We start from the raw sequence: 18992 nt of genomic DNA, 5'->3' as shown, positions 1-18992 counted from the left end.
ATAAACCGATTATTACAATGAATCGATTTATTCGATTAAAAAAATAATTCATTATCGATATATAGATTTAATCAATCCAGCGAATTGATATCTCATCCTAGAAAGTTGAGATTCTTTTTTTATATATTGATAATGAAACATAAAATTATTTACAATTACCTCAAACTCATTTCAACCGTAATCTACTGCTGAACATAAGCCTTCCCTATGAGGAGTTTTGAGGAGGTTGGTAATCATAGTTTTTTGACGAGTGAAAATGGTATGGTAACCCCGCCTGCACTAACGGAATAAGCTGGCGGAGCACCCGTGAAGGGTGAGAGATGAGAATGAAAACAGGCCAGTTAGCCCATCATGATGAATTCATCAGGAATTAACTATGATAGTTTCTAGGAAGAACCGCGAGGAAGTCGACCTGGTTGGGTATATTGCTAGCAATGGGATTCTGTCTCCATTACTAACAATCCCTTTCCCCCCTGGTAATCGTAGTTAAGCTTTTAGAGATGTTTTAAGAGGGACTCTGCTTCCACCAATCCTTCTACCATTACCATTAAGTTCCCTTACGATATTCACAAGAAAAGAAGGGGTAGCCCTATTTTATGCTGGGACCACACGGCTTTTACATTCACAATTATTTGAATGTATCTAAATAAATGTAAAAATGCAATAACGAAAAAATATGTAAAATTAATATAAAAAATAAATGATATACTTAAAAACTAAACAAAAATAATAAAATATCGATTATTTACGGTTACCGTATCTCTATAATTGAATGTTAATTCATATTAAAAACCGATCCGAAAAAAAAATTAAAATCTCGTTTTTATAACCTTATTCAAATACCAATCAATAATTGACACAACAATAATTAATACAACCCTAATGTAAAGAACGAAATTATTTCTTTTGAATTTATTTATGACCATGGAAACCATGTAATTAACATATTAAACATTTTCTTTACACTTACCTGCTATGAATTGAGAAAAATAGGAACTGATGGTGTAATGCAATGTAGATTGGACTCCCTTTTCCGCACTTATCTCTCTCTAGCCTCTCATTTAGGCCTTTGTGCGTATGAATCGTGGCTAGCATAGCCAACCTAGCTCCACCCAGAACCACAGAAACTTCCTGGAATCTTCGTAGGCCTCACGGAGCGACCTCATTGTTTAGAAGATATGTAAACGTTAATGGGCCGCAGCCTCACATTCCAGGATAGTCGTTTCTTTGGCGTCTAAACAGCCTCGAGATAGAGGGCTGTCTGTGGTTCTTATTGTGTATAAATATTTGTTTAATGAGCAATGGACCGTTATTGTCCTTATTATTTTAAGGTTTATCCTATCTAGATGTAATAAACGTTTTGATAGTCGTTGATTCAACGTTGGCAAGGCCAATTTTGATTGTCTGCAATCTGTATCCTGTATCCATCTTTGGTTTTGTATGTCGCGGATCTTTGACGAATTTGCGAGAACGGAAGTGGAAGAAGTGGATATGGGCTTACCACCTTTGTTCCAGAACCACTTCTAGCTAGCTTGTTTGTGGCATCGTTACCATAAAATCCACTGTGCCCTCTTATCTACTGGAATATAACTCGGTTATTAGAAGATATCTTATTCAGTGCCCGGTGGCATTCAATTATTAATTTGTTATTTGTCTTGGAAAAGACTCCGGCTCCTGAACCGTTCTCAGTTTAGAAGCCATCTGTATATATGCGTAATCCATGTACTTCAGATTGGTCCTTTTCCTCTTCTTTTATTTGTACTTGATATTTTTTGTCGAATATATAATGATGAAGAGTCCAATCATACGGACCTGCAATCAATGGTTCATATTCGATTACCTAGTTCAGAACAGAAACGTAGGAACTGTTGTGGTTATTTTGACCTCAATTTTGAAATTATTTTTTTTCTTGATATTCTTTGGGTGACTGGATTCAATCAATCTAAACCATATTGTAGCTTAGGCTAATGTTAATATGCCCTAATATTTTGAAATATGTAACCCGCAGGATCTGCGAGTTATGAAGATTCTAAAAATTTGGTCAGGGTTGCTACCTGCTCTTTAGATCAAAATTATTTTATATTCAATAGTTTTGGTACATAATTAGATAGAATCGATTGTTAATTATGATAATCAAAAGTAGCCTATGTATTGATCCAGACTATAAACTACCTGTGTGCCAAGTTTCATTAAAATATTTTCTGTAGTTTTTGCGTGAAAGAGTAACAAACATACATCCATATAAACTTTCGCTTTTTCAATAATAGTAAGATAAGATAGTCAGGTGGATTTATTCTTATAATTGTATTTTAAATTCCTCATAATAATTTGAAAACATTTTCAAACATGAAAATAACGGAATTTAAAAATATCTGCGTGGCAACCCTAAAACCATAGAAAGTACAAAACTCGAGAAGCTTGTAACTCAAAGATCCTGCACTATTAGGATTTGATTTTCTTTCGTGTTACTGGTTCTATAGGAGGCTAGTTATTTATCAAGGTTTTGAATCCAGCTAGGACAAGATATAGCTATAAAAAAATAAAACTTAAAATAACGTTTTTATTTTTTATCTCGCGTATCTTTCATATGTTACGGTTTATATTTTTGTGTTATTTGTGTATGTTAAAGCCGCATATAAGGACACCAGTAGATTTACAGAAACACATATGGAATCGAAGATTTTAATAATTTTAATTTTTTCGAATATTTACAAAAACAATCATATCTTTTAATCAAAGCATATTTGAACATCGGGAGTTCTACTCTTACTTTTGTAATGATCTATTCTACAAAATAAAAATATAAAAAGAGGATGGTTGTTTTTTGGCTCAAAAAACACACTGTGTGTCGCCATATAAAAAATAAATGTAACATGATGACATATCTTAAATTTACTCTTTCAATTTCCTTGATCCTGTAATCCCTAAACTTCCTATTAATACTAGTTTTGTTCGACGTCGCTTTCCTTACTTGTTCGTTAAACTTGAAAATGGCTAACGGTATTCCTAAAAAACCACAACAAAAGACAAAAAAGTCTCTGTAATCTGTGCTAACCACAGGTTATATAGACTATGTCACTCTATACCTAATCTGTAATTATCATCAATCAAGAGATATCATACTGAAGACTAGGCAGCATGGTCTCCGACCTTAGCCTGTTCCATAACGGAACAAACGTACTAAAAAAATCAATGAAAAGATTTATAATCTGAACTTTTTAATTTATACCATATATTGGTCGAAGAAAGTAAAAAAATTTAATAAGAACCATGATTAACAAGTTTATTCGTACTTATACTAGGAGTGTAACACAAAGAAGAAATGTATTACCAGTTTTCAATCGTTTCCTCTCAAATAAAATAGAAGATACAGTTACACATACTGGACAGGTTTGTACAATTCATTAGACTCATTTAAATCTGCTATTTTGGTATTAAATCTCGTATTTTTATTTTATTATAAACATAGGTAAATACAACATGCTTATGTAACATTTACTTGTCATGACCATCTGTCATATATGAATTTTATTTAATTATATACAATTTTTTCATAGTATATTATGAAAAATATATAACATTAAATCATCAATACTAAATAACATTTAGTATTATTTATTTTCTAATAGCCTTTATCATTCATCTGACATATCAACTTAGAGTATTCCATAAAAAATACCAACACAACTTCATTACCCATTCACCTCAGTCAAAAGATGTTGTACAGGAGGCAGTTGCTTTGGAATCTAAACCCAATTTATATATATTTATATAATACACTCATTGTCGTATTTACGTTTATTTTCCAGAAGTAGCTTGGCCCTTTAAAGTAGCCTAAATATCTACTCTCTGACATGTCTTTAAGCATAGCTGAAAGCTTCCCTCGCATCCAAGGTGGGGAAAGATCACCTCCCGGAGGGTAGGAATTATATAGCCAACCAGGTTGTTCTCCACACGGTCTTCTCTGGAAATCATCATATTTCATTCCTGATGAATTTGTCATGATGGGCTAACTGAACTGCCTTTTCTCTCCCATGAACAGTTGTCATCTAGTTACAATTTTATTATATTATATGTTTAGTTTTATATATTTATAATTATAATATAGTCATATACAATACATTATCTGAATGATTAACAATATATTTCACTGTTTTCTTAAATATCTTGAATAATTTGAATAATATTTAATGCACAAATTTATTAAAATGTTAAAATATTTTATGCACAAATATTTTCTGATGTGACTGTATATGAATACTATGTAAGTTAAAACTCTGTTTACTTATCTAAGATTTGATCATGAAGAAATTCAGTTGCAAAATACTTAATGGAAATTTAAAAATGTAACTTTAAAAATATTGTTTTTCTAAAAGTTATTTCTCACAATCTATTAAATATAAATTATTTTGTAAATGTGTTCTAATTATGAGTTCTTTAACCTAGTATTTTTCCAAAAGTGTGGGTCGCAGCCCCCCTAAGAGTCCTCAAGCCCCTACAAGGGGGTCAAAGATTGTCACAAAACTGTAAAAAATAACAGTATTTTATGTCTGTTTATATAATTAATTTTGAATTATTTATTTAACCAATGCCTAACTATGAATATAAATAAAAATGTATGGATTTGATATTTGTAAAATAATAAAATATATACAGGTTAGGAACCGTGGATGATAGGGAGTTATAAAATATTTTTATATAATAAGTGGGTCGCGCTGTGACAAAAAATTAAAAACTAATCAACATAACAGTCATGAAAAAATTCAGTAACAAATTAAGTCTTATATATCACGGAGCATATTGATTTTGTCTATATGTTATATATTAGTTTGTGATATTTTGAAGACCCTCTCCTCCCCTCCCGCCCCCCATTCTTGAACGGGTTGCATAGTATTGGAATGATTTCTTATTAGTCATTTTAAAATTAATAGATACTTATAATTATATTTGTACTTTTCAGAAATGGGAATCTGATGATTACAGATTGGTTAGATTTACGAATGCACCCAAGCAAGTAAACCCCAATTGGGCAATAAATCTAATAGCTGAAGTTCCACCTAAAGAAGTCACGGAAAGAGTAGTATGGTGTGATGGAGGCAGTGGCCCAGAAGGACATCCACGTATCTATATTAACTTGGTATGTTTAGATTTATATTTATTTTTCCTTACATTTACTATTTCATATCACATTATTGTGTTTTTAATATAGTTTATTATAATTGTAATTATTCATATCGGTCTTACTTACATGTTAAATTTGAGGAAGCCCGAACAGCTCACACAGTAGTCCACATAATTTTTTTAAGTTTTTTTAAAACAAATTAAAAATTGCTATTATAATTTTTAAGTGTCTTTTTACAGGATAAGCCAGGTGATCACTCTTGTGGATATTGTGGCTTGCGATTTGTAAAAAAAGGTCAACATTAAAGCATCATCGAGGAAAACTGGAATTGATTAGCAAGTTTGTAGCTTGAAAGTACCTAACAACAAGTTGTCTTTATAACATGTATAAATATGTTATTTAAAAAATAAATGGCTTGTAGCAAGTTTTAGTTACATAAATTAAAAAAAGTCTTAGATTATTTATACTTAGTAAAAATTACAAGGAAAGTAAGTTTATGGGGAGAGGACTTTCTATTATATGAAATTATTGATTCATTCCAAGAGGTAATTTTTTTATGCAACTGTGAATGGCACACAAGTTGACGGCCCACTTGATGGATAGTGGTAATCGTTGCCTATAGACATGATCAATATTATGAACACGACAAAGTATACTGTTTCACTTATGATACCCCCATGCGTTGCTGATTCCTGAGGACTAAGGTGTTATGCCTCTGCACCCTGTAAATGTGTGTTACTGCTATATTGTTCATAATTATATACTTATATAAAAAAAAGTATACATTTACTTGAATGACAAATGTGCACGATGTTAATCGATCATGCCCCATGCATGCTTTTTAATAACCATGTAATTTTAAATATTGTACATTTAAATAATTACACATAATGTTAATACAAATTCAAAAGTTGAGTTTCCGTAATCTTTCAACAAATAACAATATTTCGAATTTTTAGATTTATAATAAATGAAGATTTAAAAGTGCATAAACAAGTCTGTTTAAATAAGGATGATTTAAATATATTTAAGTCGACCGATGGACTAATTTTACAATATTTCATAATACATAACAGATAAATAAGGGAAGAAGAAGGAATTATTAGTAATTGGGCTTTATAATCCCATTGCTAGTAATATACCCAAATCAGGTCGACCTCTACGCTGTTCGCCCTTGGAAACCATCGTAATTGATTTATTGTTGAATTCGTTATTCGAACTAACCTGCTTCATCCTCATCTATTATCCTTCATTGGTGCCCCGCCAATTAATACCAATAACACAGGCGGAGTTAGCATTATATTATCATTCATAAAAAAAACCATTACTAGAAAGGGAAGGGATTGTTAGTAATGCGACTACCAGTTTCTTGGCACGGTCCAAATTCGAGCTCCCCATTTTTGATTATAAAGTACGATATACTAAGTCTGCCCGCCCCCATTCGTTTTTAATATAACGTAAGGTTAACGTAAATTATTATTATGGTACATATATTATTTCAAATCTGCTTACCCAAATTATCATCGAAAGAAAACAAATCTATTTACAGATTATTTTATTTACGCAATACATTTGTACATAGATAAATTATTGTATATATACACTTACTCAAAATGTAATCAAAAAATAAAAACGTATTTATAGTTATCTAAATAAAATCTGCACATTATATAGGTACAGTATTTTATTTCAAATATTTTGCAACTCACGTGGACAAAATTTTAAAAAAGAAAAAACATCGAGACAGCATAGACTTCGACGAGAAAACATATAATAGCCGGTTTTAATATCATATTGATGTAAAAATTGATGTTGGAAAAAAGTTTACTATTTACAAATGTCGGAAGGTAGTTAAGAAAATGTCAAGTAAATTTAATTATCTTTAAACATTTTTGAATAATCATTTTCATTGATCTATTTAATTTAACGGATTCCTTATTGACCGGTTTATAAAATTAATATTATAACTAATTGCCATACTAAAAATCTATCACGCGAATGACTTCGTCAGAATAACTATATGGGCGGGGAGAGATTGTAATTTTGTCAAACAGCCTCATTCATTAGGTCGATCTCTACGTGGTTCCCCCTGGAAACCATCATGGTTAATTATTGCTGAATTTTTTACGATAGACCAATTGATCTTTTTCCATTCTCACTTCTTATTTGGTGGTTTGCTTGCCTATAGGCACAGATAACGGCTCGGACGGGGTTAACATTTCATCTTCATCTAATACTGGTTAGATGCGAGTTGAACTCACGCGCCGTAGGTTCGATACATAAATATATATGGCATAATATAACTTTTATTCCATTTTTAATACGAAATAAACATCTAATAATAATTATTATTGAAACTACGATTCGTAATTAAACATTTTTGGTCATAATTGCGGTAAAAATAACCGCATAACTAAATTTGTTTTATTTATGCAATATGGAAAGATGCAGAAAGTTGTATTCTTGGATACTGCGAAAATGATGCGCCGATTTTTCTCCTTGGGACCTGGAACTCCGGCGACTCTACTTCTGCTGGAGTTTACTTTGCTATCTCCCTTTCTTAAGAGATGAAGTGAATTTTCGCATAATAAAAAATTATGCTACATATAAATTTGCTTCTAATTTAATCCGAAAAGTTTTGAATGTACGCCTCTAAGCTTTGGGGCCTCTATGGTTTTATACTTCAATAGTATTTAAAAAATAGTTGGCTATCACTTCATACTGAAATATCCACCTAATACAGGAAATATTTAATCAATTGACACATTGAAAAGGCATACTTTTTCGATCATTGCAGATGAACATTGTTCATAAATTATGATATAAATGAAAAATTAAGAGCTACCTAGGAGAATTTATCTCTATCATCATCTTTGTTTATGTGCACTTTCTATATAACTCTATTCCATTACTTGATTTCCCCATTGGCATATTTAATATTACAGGGGGTCCTAGTCCTTTAAAGAAGGCACAGTATGTACTTTCAGATATATCTTTGCGTGTGGTTAAAAGCTCAATTTGCGTCCCGGAGTGGTTCGGTACGATCGCATCATTAAATACGTCTATGGATTTCCCTGATTTATTATGGAAAATTCTTCAGAACATCGTGCAGCAGTAGATATATTCTTTACATAAGTAAGTATGTTACAGTGCAGTATGTTTGGTATTTTTTTTTTTTATATTTTACTTTAACATTTTTTTAATTAGAATTTTTATCATTTCTTAATTCATTTCTAATCTCAATATTGGATTGCAAAAGTTCTTTCAGTTTTTCATTAATATCATCAGTTTTTTGTTCCAAGAAGTCCAATGCCAAATTTAATTCATCTAGTTTTGAATCCAGCGTATAATATTCTGTAAAATCAACAAATACACTTAATCAGAAGAACAGATCAAAAAATAATGTAGAATTACGGCTCGTCTTTCTATATACAAAAATAGAGTACGTATTTCATTAGTTTATATATTATAATAAGCATTTGTCATAAAGCCTATTTTCGATGTGACGAGAAGACAAACAGAGGATGTCGCTTAATATATTTTTTATAAAAAAAATAAATACCTAAGTAACAAATTATTTATATATAATACTAGCGACCCATCGACTTCGCACGGATGGATATTTTTACAACATTTTACATTTTTATTTGTACCTACCTAGCTACCTATTTCATAGATGTGCCCACCCCCACGTAGGTATGATTAACATGTACAACGCGACAGCGTTATTTTTTCTATTTCTATAAATTATTAAATTTGTAATATCTATTGAATGGAATAGCCGATTTGAACAATATGTTTAAAAATATAAACACGAAGCAATAATTATCGCTGAAAATTTGCTTTAATCGAAGCACATCTAAACGAAATGACCGCATGAATGACATAACAACATGCTTTTACTGTCAACATTTAAAAGTTTTAATTTGACAGCACAATCCCTATCTTAAAAAAGTTTGAATTTGACACAAAAATCCCCATTAACAAAATGATCCGCCATTTATTAAATTCATTTGTTACACTGGCGGTGCACTAGTGAAAAGTGACAGGTGAGAATAAAATAGGTGTTAGCCCATCGTGACGAATTGTTCACGATGGTTTCCAGGGGGAACCACGTGAAGGTCGACCTGATAGGGTTTATTGCTAGCATAGGTTCATTAGACTCCATTACTAACAATCCCTTTCTCCCCACGTGTGTATGTGGTGATGATACACATACAAAATCTAAAACTATAGATTTGGCAGTATATACCGAAAATTTAATGGCTAGCTTTCAGTCATGTGGGCCTAAAACCTTAGAATACGATTTTCAAAACACCGTAATTGCAGCACAGATCCTGCTATTAATTTTACTGTCACATTTGGTAATTTGGTTGGCATTGGTGCTCCCAAAATAGCGAAACTTGTTCACCTGCTTCAAGACGTTTGCCAACCAACCAAGTTTAATGGTCAGTATCTCGTGACCATCTACATACTAGTTCGACATTGAACATTCAAGACGTACTTGCAATAAGATTGGTGTCTCTGTTATGAATGAAATTCCTGCCGAGACAGTCAAAAGAACTTCCTTTACTATCACTGCAAAAACAAGGCGAATATTGTGGCTTTCTCGAAACGTCAGCAATAAAGAAGTAGGTATTTAGGTACTATATACCTGTAAAAGTTTTTTCATTGCTTTAAGCCCCGATTGTGTATTTAAAAATAGGTATTCGTGCTTTCTCTCACATTTGTAGAACAATGTATAGAAATCGTCACCGCCATAATTTTGCGGCTTTCCTACCATAAGCTTAACACAAATCGCCCGTTTATTTTGCTACTGTTTGATAGCAATGAGAACGTCGTACCTTGTTAGAGCTCGTCTCGTTTAAATTGTAAAATATTAATAGAACAAGTAATGCTGATTTTGTTCGAATTATCGAAATTAAAACAACAAACTGTCACTATTATTCAAAATGTCATCCTAACATTATCTAACACGATTGAATTTAAGCGTTTAAGAAATCCACAATTTAAAAAACGAAAATTATATACTCGCAACACTTCCGAGTGTTGCGAGTATACAAAATACCCGAGCAATCAAGAACTAAGCACACTAATCACGGAAACTTTCAATAAGGTCAGTTGTAAAGCGAATACCGAAAAGTAAGATATACTCGTATGGGAAATAGAGATACGTAGAGAGAACCGTTTGGAGAAAATGGATAAGAAGATAAAACCTACAGCAATTTCAGTAATAGTATCTTAGAGAAAGCTTTTAATATTAAAATTAAACAAACATTTTCCAGATAACATCTATGTTAGGAATGACTATCACAAAGGTAATTTTAAATAAGAGTCTTGAAACTCAAACTTGAAATTAAAGGACAGTAAAATACAAAACGAGAAAAGAGAACAATATCACCGCGTATTCTTCATTCTGGGTTTAAGTATTTAATACTAGAAACGGAACTTCAAGCAAAAACAATAATAAGCATACTTTACCTTACATAAAGATCCGATCACGTTCGGCTAGAAACAAAGCCAAACAATAACAATTAAACGACATCAAAAACCAGAACAACAACGCATATTATATGTACATAATATAAACCAATCACACGTTCCAACTTGTCTGGTTCTTGTGAGACATAAAACCACTATTCTCTAAAAAATTCTAAAATATGCACATACAATGTGAGATTTTTATCATCAACAAAATGCATCCTAGTACTAAGTAAGAGACTTTACTACTAGTACTAAGTAAGGCACCAGAGGTAGACTTTGTACAAAAGTCGTTCGCATGGGAGTTTTGGTTTGAAGGGTGGGATATGGCAGTGAATTTACAGAGTACAGAGGAATAACACCTGAGTCCTCAGGAATGGCAACGCATGGAGGGTATCATGGGCGAAACAGTATACTCTGTTATGTCCATGGTACTGCTCATGCTTATAGGCGACGGTTATCACTTTCTATCAGGTGGGCCGTCAGCTTGTTTGCCATCCTAAGTTGTATAAAACATGTCACTCCTGAGAATTAAAGCTGCGTTCACATACAGACGTCTGTTGTATGTACCAAATTTTAAAGAGAACTACATTTGTAGGCAAATATTAAAACATGAGCATTTACTTAGAAAATATATAATATCAAACGTAAAGGAATTGTGTTTGCATGGCTGTGTTTCGGTTTGAAGGGTGGGATATAGCGTGAATTTACAGGGTACAGAGAAATAACACCTAAGTCCTCAGAAATGGTAACGCATTGAGGGTATCATGGATGAAACAGTATACTCTGTTATGTCCATAATATTGCTCATATCTATAAACGACGGTTACCATTTTCCATTAGGTGGGCCGTCAACTTGTTTGCCATTCTAAGTTGCATAAAAAAAAACTTAATAAAATTTTATTATATTGTATTTTCTGAACAAGAAATGGTTGCAACATAATGAGTATGAAGATTATCTTCAATTACATGGAAGAAATAGCCAGTAAATATGGAGTAGGCTTTTTGATAAAGAAAAAGTTAAAATCCAACATTAACAAATTCACTGAACTGTCAAACCAAGTCGATCGAATCCATGTTTATGCACCAATAGAAAATGCTACAAAAGAAGAAATAGGTAACTTCTATTACAATTTAAGAAAAATGCAAGATCTATTAAATAAATGAGGAAAGAAAGAGGAATTGTTCGGTTTGATACCTGCTGCTGAATATCACCATCACACAACCTGCCACAAATTAAAGTTTCATCCTGAACCTCTTATGCTGAAAAACTGCCACTCATCCAGATGAGTGCAAGTCTTCCACTGCACATTTTTCAAAGCAATTTCTTCTATGCATAACAGATCATTTTTAAAGTAAAAAAAAGCAGTGCTAAAGAACAAAATTAACAATGTTCATGATATACATAGATATACATAGCAAAATGTATTAAATATAAAACAGATGTGGGTTAGCCATGTTTCTCGATATAAAGACTAAAGGTAGATTATTCTATCAAGAAAATTGTTGGGATAAGACAGAAGTGTTGGAAGGCCAAAACAAAAATGGGTCCATGACATTAAAAAATAGCTAATAAAATTTGCCTGTACCCAATATGGGCCAAATATCCAAGTTATTACCTAAAAAACTAACAGATATTCCCTAGTATTAACCACTGTGATTACCACTAGAGGTAAGTAATTAAAACAAATTGAAACTATTATATATGGATATGAGAATAAAAAAGCTTTATTATTATTTACAGGAATTGGACACAATGCATGCAAAGTCTAGCTGCATATTAACAAATTTCAGAATATCATATTAATTTCATTGTCTGCATGAAATATTCTAATAATTTTATTATTGGAGCATTTTATTTAACGTCGACATCTCTAGTGATGTACAATTCCATGGCCACCTCGAAGATAAGGTGAAGCAGGCATCCAAAAAACTCGGTGTGCTCAATAGAGCGAAGCATTACTTCACACCAGATCAGTGATTAATACTCTACAAATCACAAATCCGGCCCCACATGGAGTATTGCCCTCACTTATGGGCAGGAACACCTAAATAGGAAGGAAATAGGAATACACCTAAAAAGGAATAGGACAGGAAACCAGCTTGAACCCCTTGACTCGTTGCAATGATGAGCTATAATAATTGTCGATGATCCCAGGCTCACAAGCGGTATCAAACCCTTAAGTCTTAGGAGAGATTTTGCCTCACTCTGTGTGTTCTACCACTTGTACAACAGATTGCGCTCAGAGGAATTGTTCAATATGATGCCCACAGACACTTTCTACCATCGTACGGCTTGCCATCGAAAGGGTGTTCATCCTTATGTCCTACAGCCTAAATGGTCACATACTGCACGGTTTCAGAGATGTTTCCTCCCACGAACACTTAGGTTGTGGAATGATACATGCAGAATGGAGTTCTTCAAAAGAGGGTAAAGATGTTTCTTCAGAGTTGGCAACACACGTGTAATACCTCTGGTATTGCAGGTGTTCGTAGGCTACGGTAACCACTTACCATCAGGTGGGCAATATGCTTGTTTGTCACCTCAGTGGTATAAAAAAAAATCAAACAATAAAAATAAACTATTGACATTATCACTTATACATTTTCTCCTAAAGTAACAAATATACTTAGGTATAAAAATCTACTAGTGCAACTACATCACATGATTGAAATATACATTTTAGGATACAACTATACATATTCTATGTATCGCCTGGCACTATTGTTGTTACCAATAGGTACATATATTACTTTCTATTTAAAATTGCAGCCTTGCTTTTGAACAAATTCAACAGACAATTTGAATGTATTATCATCCTACAGAAAAAATATTTGCTAGTTTATAACATAATCTTAAGCCAAATAGTACCTATAAAAATATTCTAACTTCATTTGTTCCTATTTTTGTTAAGGCTATATTACATCTATATATCTACATAATGATTTTTCTATAACATGTAAAATTTGTGTTTTAGTATTATCAAGAAGTAAAAGCTATCCGATAATTTGTATTAAGTACACACATTTTAGCAATATTAATCCATAAGTATTTTATTTCCAAAATTCAAGCCACAGCATTGCGTCAAATCACTTTTCACGGTATAACTTAGACTTACCTATTAAAATGTTCAAGTGCAAGGTACTTGAACATTTTAGGATAAATGTAATAGCTATACATTAATATTACATTTCAGAGGGGAAAAGATTTTTAGAAATGGGTTCGAACAGCCCTATTTTTAGCAATATATTCTACCTGATCAATTTTCACACCATTTTCCTGGAAACCATCCCATTTAATTCTTGAATTTCTCATGATGGGCTGATTTTCTATCATCCTTATCTATCAGCTTTTACTGATATAACTGTATCACAGCATATAACTATAGGACAAATTGGGCTATAGGTCCATTTTCTAACATTAAAAAAAATACATTTTATGTTATTTAATGTACCTTCGTTTAAATTTTCATCACTGTTTTGCTCTTGGGTCGTAGGTTCTATTTCCATATTATCTTCAGCGCTGTCTCCATTTGTTTTATTGTTCTCTTGACCAGCCATCTCGATTATTCAATAAATGTGAAACTAGAATAAAATTAAGGAAATAGTGCCTATTTAATATAATTATTAAAAACAAAAATAGGTAATTGGATAAATAAATAGGTTTTTTTGAAAATTGTGAAAGCCATATAAATATATTACAAAGAGAACAAACCTTTATTTATGGAAAGCTGACAGTATGAATTAGTAAGGAGTAAGTAAACAAAGATTTCTGTAATTCCTTTTTCTTAGGGAGTAAATTAACAATAAACTAATGAATAAATTTCTGACATTCAGAGATCATATACAGGTCTGCGATAGTTGGAACAATGACGTTTTTGTATACAACTATGTTACCGCAGCCAGGTAATATTCAGAAAAATTATGGCGGGTCATGGCAATTTTGAATAGGTGCCATGACAGAATCTTGGTATCATTTAAAAAAACAGCGCTTCACTTATAAACACATTTCTTATTAATATTAAAATAACGGTTATATATTTTTTTATAAATCACATAGTAACAAACTAAAATAAATTTGTACTCAGTGTGATATAATACAAAAAACATGCGATGTTTTTAATATAATTTTTAATAGATTTCAGCAAGTGAGTAAACAATAAAATGAATATAGTTAACTTTGCCTGTATAGATAATTAATTAATTAATTTAATCATTCATCTATATGAAAGCGTAAAAATTTACTCCGCTACTATTAACGGAGCCAATTCATACGCTATATTACCAATTTTGATGAACATATAAAATTTATTGAAATACATTAGTGCTGGTTCTACCTTGGTTCTTACTATTTATAGATATGAACTGAAATTGTATTATGAGTAATAGTGCAATACGAAGACGAATAGTACTTAAAACTACATATTAATAATTAATTAATTATATTTGTAGTGTGTCGTTTCCCGTTAAAATGCAACTTTTTAATAGAATATTGATAAGGTAGAGGGGGAAAAAATGTTGGGACACTTGATATGACACGACGAAGTTATGAACATTACAATAGAAGGTGGATAGAAGGAAGGAGCGTAGAGGGAGACCAAGGCATAGTTATATCAGGAGGATCAAAGAAGGAGTTGGCGTCGTGTCGTATCAAGAGGTGAAGAGGCTCGCTGAAAATCGTAATAGCAGGAGCTCCACCAACAAGAGCGCAGCTCTTAAATAGGATAGATAGATAGATTAATAAGGTTCGGAAAACGTGTTGGCTGCTTTTCAAAGCCAATAATGAACGCAATATTTCTGTTTTAACTTTTATTACCACAACACGTTTACAGCGACTAACCAGTATAGCAAACATTAGGCGAAAGGGAAGAGACAGAGGCCACAGACAATTGCATATTCTAATTTGTCATTATTTATTAGTTTTTTATAGTGTTGTTTTTTTAATACATGTACAATCCTCTATTTATGTTTGCTTTACAGCCCTTCTTTTTCTACAACACATTATAATTATATGCAAATATAATTATAACTATAAACAGGGTTATTATATCTCCATATTCAAATGTACAATCATATGCATATAAAAAAAATCTGTACAAAATCTTAAAAATACAAAACTGGTTGCATATCAAACAAATATTTTTATTTAGTAGAAGTAACATAACCCTGAGCGAATTTCGATGCCTGCTTAATTAATTGTCAGCAGTACACCATATGCAAACATCACCAATCGCCACAAATAATAGAGCGAAATCAAGTGACTCTTATAGAGATGGGCAATCCACCTGGGTGGGTTTAAAGTCTGGTGGGTAAAAACCGGGTGTTTTGGGTTTATTGGGTTTAAACCCCATAAACACCCAAATTTTTGGGTGTTTATGATTTTGTACTTCATCATCGTCATCTCAGCCGCAAGACGTCCACTATACTGGACATAGACAATATTATTATGCAGCCTACAGAATAAAAAACTTTTAATTTGATTTTGAGTTTATTAAGAAAGAGATGAAAGTAAAATGTAAAACTACAGTCAATCACTGTCAGATTCAGAGTTATTACAAGCGATGAATTGTATAGGTTCGATAGGCTCTATTTCGTCTAAACTGTTATGTTCATTTACTTGCTCAATGAAAGCTTCTAAGGTATTTTCTTCATTAAACTGAATGTCCTCGCATTCAGCTTTATGTTTAAGATTCCAGTTATAACAAATGAATGAAATTTTTTCAGTTCTTTCAGTTGTAAGTCGATTTCTTTTGTTATTATGTATGTAGCCTTGGATACTAAAGGAACGCTCAGTGGCTGCCGAAGTACAGGGAGCTGATAGAATACGAATCGCTACTTTGCTTAACTCAGTGGAACCACAAATACCTTTCCACCATATTAGGGGCTCAATGCTATCTAATGAGCTCCATACAAATCCTCTGGCCCAAAAGTTTTCTTTAGCTTTATAACACGCCAAATCTGCCATTACATTTGACAAACTTAAGTGTTGGCTTAAATTGTAGATAAACTCCATACCCTTAAGTTCTTCCTCTTGAGTAAGTTCGACTCCTAGAGTCCTGGGGTCTAGAATATATGCTGCAAAATGTATTGGCCTCATTGCCATATTGCATCTTGAAGATACTGATGTTAGAATCTGCTGTTTGCTTTCTTCGCTCAATGTCGAAATCTCATTTAATGCAAAACGTATCTTAGCTTGTACATCTCTAAATGTAATGTATGTGCGATGCAAACGATTCTGGTCGCTCTCTAAGTAAAATATGCTTTCAGTGACTGGTTCCAAAATACTTATACATTCCCCTGTCTTCGTCCAGAAATCATCACTTAGAATTAAATCTTTAATATCTCTTGAAATTACCACATCTTCTCTAACTGTTAATATTTGCAAAGCTATCTTATTTGCTTTCAAACTTTTTAACGAAGTAACATGACTTCCCCATCTTGTAGCACAAGGCAATTTTAGTGTTTGTGTAGAATCTTCACCCTGCCTTGATTTTATCAACAAGGAACTTAATCGTTGACTCCTTTTAACAGTTTTTATTATATTTATGGCTTGCATAATAAACACAGTTACTTCTTGTATCTTTACAATATCTTGGCACAACAAGTTAAGGATATGTGCACAGCAACCGAGAGGAACAACATGTGGATATTTGAGTTTTGTTAATTCGAATGCCTTTTGTATATTTCTAGCGTTATCGCCAATAAGTACAAGAAACTTATTTGCTCCATACACTTTCATTACTTTTTCAACTTCTTGGCTAAGGTATTCACTAGTGTGAGGATTACTTTCTGTATTCAAACTTTTAACGTATACAGGTTGAGGTTTTGATATAAGAAAGTTTATTATTCCTTCATTTCTTAAATTAGACCAGCCATCGCACTGAAGGTGTAAGTAACTACAAGCATTTAGTTCCTCATTTAACTCAAAACGCATTTCTCTATATATTTTATCTAAGTATTTTGTCGCTAAAGCTTTACGTGAAGGTATTTTAAATTTTGGTTGCAATTTTTCGAAAAATTGTATCCATAAAGGATGTTGCACCATCGATAATGGCGTCCCTGTTACAAATATAGCTCTCGCTAATTCTGTTTTTATATGATCATCGGTGTCTTGAAACTCAGCATTTATTGTAGTGTTAGCAGACGACGAGGGGCTTATAAAAGAATCATTTGTCTCTATCTCTGACAGTCCAGACATTTTGGTTTTGGACGAGCTATCTTTTATAAGTTTCATAGAGTCTTTTAATGTTTCTGGAGATTTTGGACAAGTGATAAGATGTTGAAGCATTTTGGCAGCATTACTGAATTTGTAGACCTTATTACAAAGCTTGCAAGAAACAGACTTGTTTGGTAAAGTACGGTAGTGCTCCCATATGCGTAAATCTTTAGGTCTCCCCATTGAACCTAAAAAAATGAACGATGATTAGTTGGTCTGACGAAAATTCAACAATAGAGTGCCTATTTTTTTACAATGATTATTTCTTGTTATTTACAATAAATTTATTAAAAAAATAATAAAATAAATACAAAAAACCTTTGTAAAATTACATCTCCTCGGAGGATTAAACGCAGACGCTAGTTTATTATCGTATTGTTCTGTATTTTTCTCAGCAACTTCTTTAATTCGATTAGGTACTTACGCATATTATGTTAAAAATAAATATCTAGTACACATCTTAGGCTATCCACCATTATTATCCAATGACGACTCTCAGCTAACTATGCACTATCATCCAAAATAAACGTGTATGGAAAATTTTATCCCAGTCGGTTGAGGATTGAGGATAATTGCATCAACATACGAACATACCTACATACTTTTATTTACATAACGCAAGCTAAATAAAAGCTTGTAATAATACATCTAATTTTAAGTTAAAATTGTTAAGTGATCATGATATAATTGTATCATTCAAAAATCCACTTACCTTTAATTATTTCTTGTTAAGTATAAATATTATTTCAAATCTGCTCCCTTAATATGCACTTTTTTACTGCTTTTCCTACCTAACACGTTACCAGGAAGTCACGTTACCAGAGTCAGAGTAATAGTGAACACGTTTGACAGTGATTGTCGTCGCCTCATATTCAGCGTCGACGAATAGGGAATCCCCAGTCATAATGTATTGCATGCGTGGCGGTCTTACTTCAAATCCATAAACAAAGAGATAATTACAGAACTCGATACTAGATGGCGCTGTTTTTGTTTGAAGAAAGTTTGCGGGCTAAAATACATAGAATTTCATCAATGACTTCCACAAAGAACAACATTTCTGTTTTTTCTAAGTCCGTATCTCTTCCGTATATTTCATAAGATATAAGCTTGGGCTACATTGTTATGCAACGTGATTTTGTCGCTGTCTTGCTAGCAGGGTTGACAGATATACGA

The 18992-nt window shown here is 32.4% G+C and overlaps 3 protein-coding genes across 3 annotated transcripts; 1 reads left to right on the top strand and 2 right to left on the bottom strand.

Annotated features, from left to right (window-relative positions):
- Nucleotides 1–1066: 1066 nt before the first annotated feature.
- Nucleotides 1067–14507, bottom strand: LOC113516623 (uncharacterized). Its single transcript, XM_026901061.3, has 3 exons — nucleotides 14319–14507; nucleotides 14059–14188; nucleotides 1067–1812 (listed from the first exon to the last, which is right to left on the bottom strand). Exons 2-3 carry the CDS (start codon nucleotides 14162–14164, stop codon nucleotides 1691–1693), a joined length of 228 nt encoding a protein of 75 aa, XP_026756862.2. The 5' UTR covers nucleotides 14165–14188; nucleotides 14319–14507; the 3' UTR covers nucleotides 1067–1690.
- On the top strand, nucleotides 3129–5547 carry LOC113516622 (probable NADH dehydrogenase [ubiquinone] iron-sulfur protein 6, mitochondrial). Its single transcript, XM_026901059.3, has 3 exons — nucleotides 3129–3390; nucleotides 4961–5137; nucleotides 5362–5547. The coding sequence occupies exons 1-3, from the start codon at nucleotides 3271–3273 to the stop codon at nucleotides 5425–5427; spliced, it is 363 nt and encodes a 120-aa protein (XP_026756860.1). The 5' UTR covers nucleotides 3129–3270; the 3' UTR covers nucleotides 5428–5547.
- A 1370-nt stretch (nucleotides 14508–15877) lies between the features above and the next one.
- On the bottom strand, nucleotides 15878–18730 carry LOC128202042 (uncharacterized). The gene is made up of 2 exons (XM_052900905.1): nucleotides 18532–18730; nucleotides 15878–18007 (listed from the first exon to the last, which is right to left on the bottom strand). Exon 2 carries the CDS (start codon nucleotides 18000–18002, stop codon nucleotides 16131–16133), a length of 1872 nt encoding a protein of 623 aa, XP_052756865.1. The 5' UTR covers nucleotides 18003–18007; nucleotides 18532–18730; the 3' UTR covers nucleotides 15878–16130.
- Between the last annotated feature and the right edge of the window lie 262 nt (nucleotides 18731–18992).

The sequence above is a fragment of the Galleria mellonella genome, unplaced genomic scaffold (genome assembly GCF_026898425.1).
Source record: "Galleria mellonella isolate WM207_F2 unplaced genomic scaffold, CSIRO_AGI_GalMel_v1 utg72, whole genome shotgun sequence".
NCBI lineage: Eukaryota > Metazoa > Arthropoda > Insecta > Lepidoptera > Pyralidae > Galleria > Galleria mellonella.
The sequence above is the reverse complement of the archived record's forward strand: the minus strand, read 5'-3'. Positions and strand labels throughout refer to the sequence as shown.